Raw genomic sequence first — 3,369 nt, 5'->3', positions numbered from 1 at the left:
GAGACTCTGTCTCAAAAAAAAAAAAAAAAAAAAGACAGGGGAAGTAGGATGTAAATCATACCATCGAGGGGGAATCCTATTTGTCTAAGTTTGTGGAAGGGCCCCCACCTGCAGAATGAACAGGAGCAATACAACCCCGGGCCTAGCACAGGGCTGTGTGGGCTCTCAGTGTATACGTGGGGCATGAAAGGAGATGTCCAGTCATTCCCAACCTGGGAAGGTGCTAAGCTGACCTCACACACCAACCAGGACTGAAAACCTGTCAAAGAACCATCATCAACGAAACGTTTGACCCACTGCAGCAACTCTTCAGCCTTCACCCTCTCCGATTTCCCAGTTACCCACTCTCCCTGAGAAGGGTCTCGGGGCATGGTGGGGGTGATGGGTGGGGAGCAGGAGAGGTTGGGGGTTTCAGCTTTGAGAAAACTCCTTGGAGGCTCCTACTAACCCGTTCCCCAATCTGAGTCTGGTCTCCATGGGGCAGGATGTCGATGTCCGGCTGCAGGGAGCAGGCCTCGATGACGGTCTTGTACCTGCGGTGGGTGGGGTAGGGGAAGCAGCTGATCAGCCTGGCCAGATTGTGCCTCAGCACTTGTAGAGGGTCATTAGTCTCTGGGTAGCTGTGCCCAGGGGGAGCACTGGCTTTGCTGGGCCTCCTGCTTGGGTGCAAGCAAACACCATGTGAGCTCGAAAAGAGCTGAGGTCAGCACCTCGCACAGCCTTGGGACAGGTTAAATATTTGAAGGATGAAATTGGATGGGAGCAAATATGCCGAGTCAGTGATGAGAGGGGGCCCATGTTCCCCGTACACTGGGAAAAGCTGCAGCCAGAGCCCGTGCTCGGGGCACTGCTTGCCGGGCACAATCACTGCTGGTTGATTTAGGCAGTAATGATGATGGCTGGTCAAATATTTGCCCAGTCTGTTCCTCTCATACTTCCTTGGCCAGCCCTTAGCCTGGGCAGGTGCCAGGCAGCGTTCATGGAGGTATCAGAGTGTCTTGGCAACAAGCATGCACTTAGGTGTCAGGCAGCTTTGGATTTGAGACTTATTTCAGTGACTTACTGGCAGGGTAAGTTACCTAACCTTTCCGAGCCTTGGTCTCCTCGTCTGTAAAATGGGGATAATAATAGTACCTGCCTACTGAGGTTGTGTGAACATTAGCGGAAACGACGAGTACTAAGGGCCTGGTGCTGCCCCCGGCACCTGGTAGACACTCAGTCGGTGCTAGTCCTGGTTATTGTCCTTGGAGGGAAGACAGTGCAGGAGCCGTGAGGATCGGGAATCCCAGAGAGCCGGTCAGAGAGGCAGCAGCGCTCGCTCCCTTCCCTCCCCTCCCGCCCTCTCACCCATAGGAGCTGGACTGCCCCGAGGCTCTCCAGATGGACCACACGGAGAGCAGCAGGGCTGGGCTGGCGTGGCTGATGGATGGAGGGCCGCGGCTGGGCCGGGCTGGCCAATGCCAGAGACCAATTCCTCCTCCCCTGACAGCCCACCTCCCTCTGAGAGGCTTTTACCGTTGTTTGTTGAAGGGACTCTCAAAGGTGATGTTCTCCTCCACGGTGGCATTCAGCAGCCATGGTTTCTGAGAAGCATAGGCCACGGGGCCTCTCTTTCTGAGGGGTAAAAAAGCAGGGTGCAGCAGGGGTGGGGGCATTCCCAGGGGCTCACTGTCAGAGCAGTCCTCAAGCTGGCAGCTTAAGCTGGGCAGGGGTGGGAGAGGTGCGGCGGGCAGAAATCTGCTCAGTGTGGCCTCTGGTGGCCTCTCCTTCCCCCAGGGCCTGAGGCAGTTCGGGAGGTCGAGTCTCAGCGGGCTGAGGGGATGGGACTTGGCCCCTCCCTGCCCTACACCCAGCCTGCCCAGCCCTGCTGTCTGTTCCTTCCTGAGTGCATCCCCAGGGCCAGGCCGCAGCCCACGGTGCCACCAAAGCAAGCAAACACCCAACCTCTGGTTTCCTCCCTCCTTGAAGAGTCCTTGAACCACTGGACTGTGAAGTCCAAATGGATGGATGTCTCCAAATGGAAGAACTTTTTTCTTTAAAGCAGAGCCAAGGAAACCACACTTCGTGTGATTTTGAAGACCCCCTGTCCCCAAAAAGGAAAAGAAAACTACCAGATAAAATGACCTGGTGTGAAGGGAGCAGCTGGATGCGCAGAAGCAACGGCAGCCCCTAAACCACCTGGAGGAGCACAGAGCCCCTCCTGGGCCTCCCCTAGCAGCTGGGCGGATGTGGGGGCTGCCCTTGGGGCGGCATGGTTCCCTCAGGCCCCAGAGCCCTCTGAAGGAGCCTGCCCTGGAGGACGAGTGTTCCCAGGACCTGGTACCTGACGTCCGAGTCGGCCGCTGTCTCCCGCTCTGGGCTGCAACAGGGAGGAAAGACAGTTCAGGTTTCGCCGAAGATTTGAGCTCCCCCAAACCCGACCTGAGGGTGCCTTCACCACCCCTGGGACCAAGTCTACAGCCACAGGGGCTGCACACAGAGGTGTGGAAAGTGGGGCGTGGCCATCCTGGGGGCGACTCTACTGCCTGATCACGTAGGGGGGTGTGCAAGGAGGGCCCTGGGGACCCGATAAGCTAAGAGGGAGGATGAGGCCCAGCAGTGGCTCCTCCAGACTCAGCCTCTGCATTTGGACTCAGGAGCAGGCGGAGGTTTCAGGCTGACACAGCTGCACAAATAGCTGGGCAGGGGCCAGGAGGGTCGACGCCAGCACCCGCACTTTGTGGGTAGGAACCCACAGCCAGCGGAGCCGAGACGGACTCCAGGCATGACTTGTAGCCCCGAGTGGCCCTGTCAGAAGACAACTGTGGAATCTCGGGGATCTGCCAGGGGAGGCGTGTCAGCTGCGGTGCCATGTGCCCTGGACTGCCCAAGCCGCCCCGTGTCAAACATTCTGCCACTTTGTTCCCATCCACACCTCAGACTCGTCACATGCCATGAGGGCTGATTCTTGGCTCAAGAAATACGGCCACTGCGGTTGGAGAGGCGGGCCTGTCATCACACCCTGGCACTTGGGGACAAGGTGGAAGAAAGGGCAGAGGAAACGCTGGGAAGTGAAGCCTCTCCGGCGTGGGAGGGTGAAGGCCAGAGGCTTACACGTACTGGCACAGCCGAGCCAGCCTTCCCAGCCCTGACTGCACATCCCCTCTGGTGTGTCACAGACGTGCCCGGGAGAGGTGAGGGTGGGGAGCGTGGCTGTTTGTTTTAGACTTGCTCATTGAACATAAAGCAACAAGACTGAATTTTCCATCGGGCCTGAAGGACACCCGCTGTCTCTTCTTATAGTCAGGTGTCTCGACTTTGTTTTCATTCTTACCCCTAGAATTTTTATAGTCATATTTTTGTAATTGACTTTTCTCTGCCTTTTTTTTT

At 57.1% G+C, this 3,369-nt stretch overlaps 1 protein-coding gene across 1 annotated transcript in view; it reads right to left on the bottom strand.

Moving 5' to 3' along the window:
- ABCC8 (ATP-binding cassette, sub-family C (CFTR/MRP), member 8) overlaps positions 1 to 3,369 on the bottom strand; it is a 79,031-nt gene that overhangs the window by 24,750 nt on the left and 50,912 nt on the right. Inside the window, exons 17-19 of the mRNA XM_012654171.1 lie at positions 2,324 to 2,365; positions 1,516 to 1,614; positions 449 to 533 (exon numbers count right to left, since the gene is read on the bottom strand). Coding sequence (XP_012509625.1) covers positions 449 to 533; positions 1,516 to 1,614; positions 2,324 to 2,365 — 226 coding nt within the window. The remainder of the gene's footprint in view (positions 1 to 448; positions 534 to 1,515; positions 1,615 to 2,323; positions 2,366 to 3,369) is intronic.

The sequence above is a fragment of the Propithecus coquereli genome, unplaced genomic scaffold (assembly GCF_000956105.1).
Source record: "Propithecus coquereli isolate 6110/MARCELLA unplaced genomic scaffold, Pcoq_1.0 Scaffold44, whole genome shotgun sequence".
Taxonomy (NCBI): domain Eukaryota; kingdom Metazoa; phylum Chordata; class Mammalia; order Primates; family Indriidae; genus Propithecus; species Propithecus coquereli.
The sequence above is the reverse complement of the archived record's forward strand: the minus strand, read 5'-3'. Positions and strand labels throughout refer to the sequence as shown.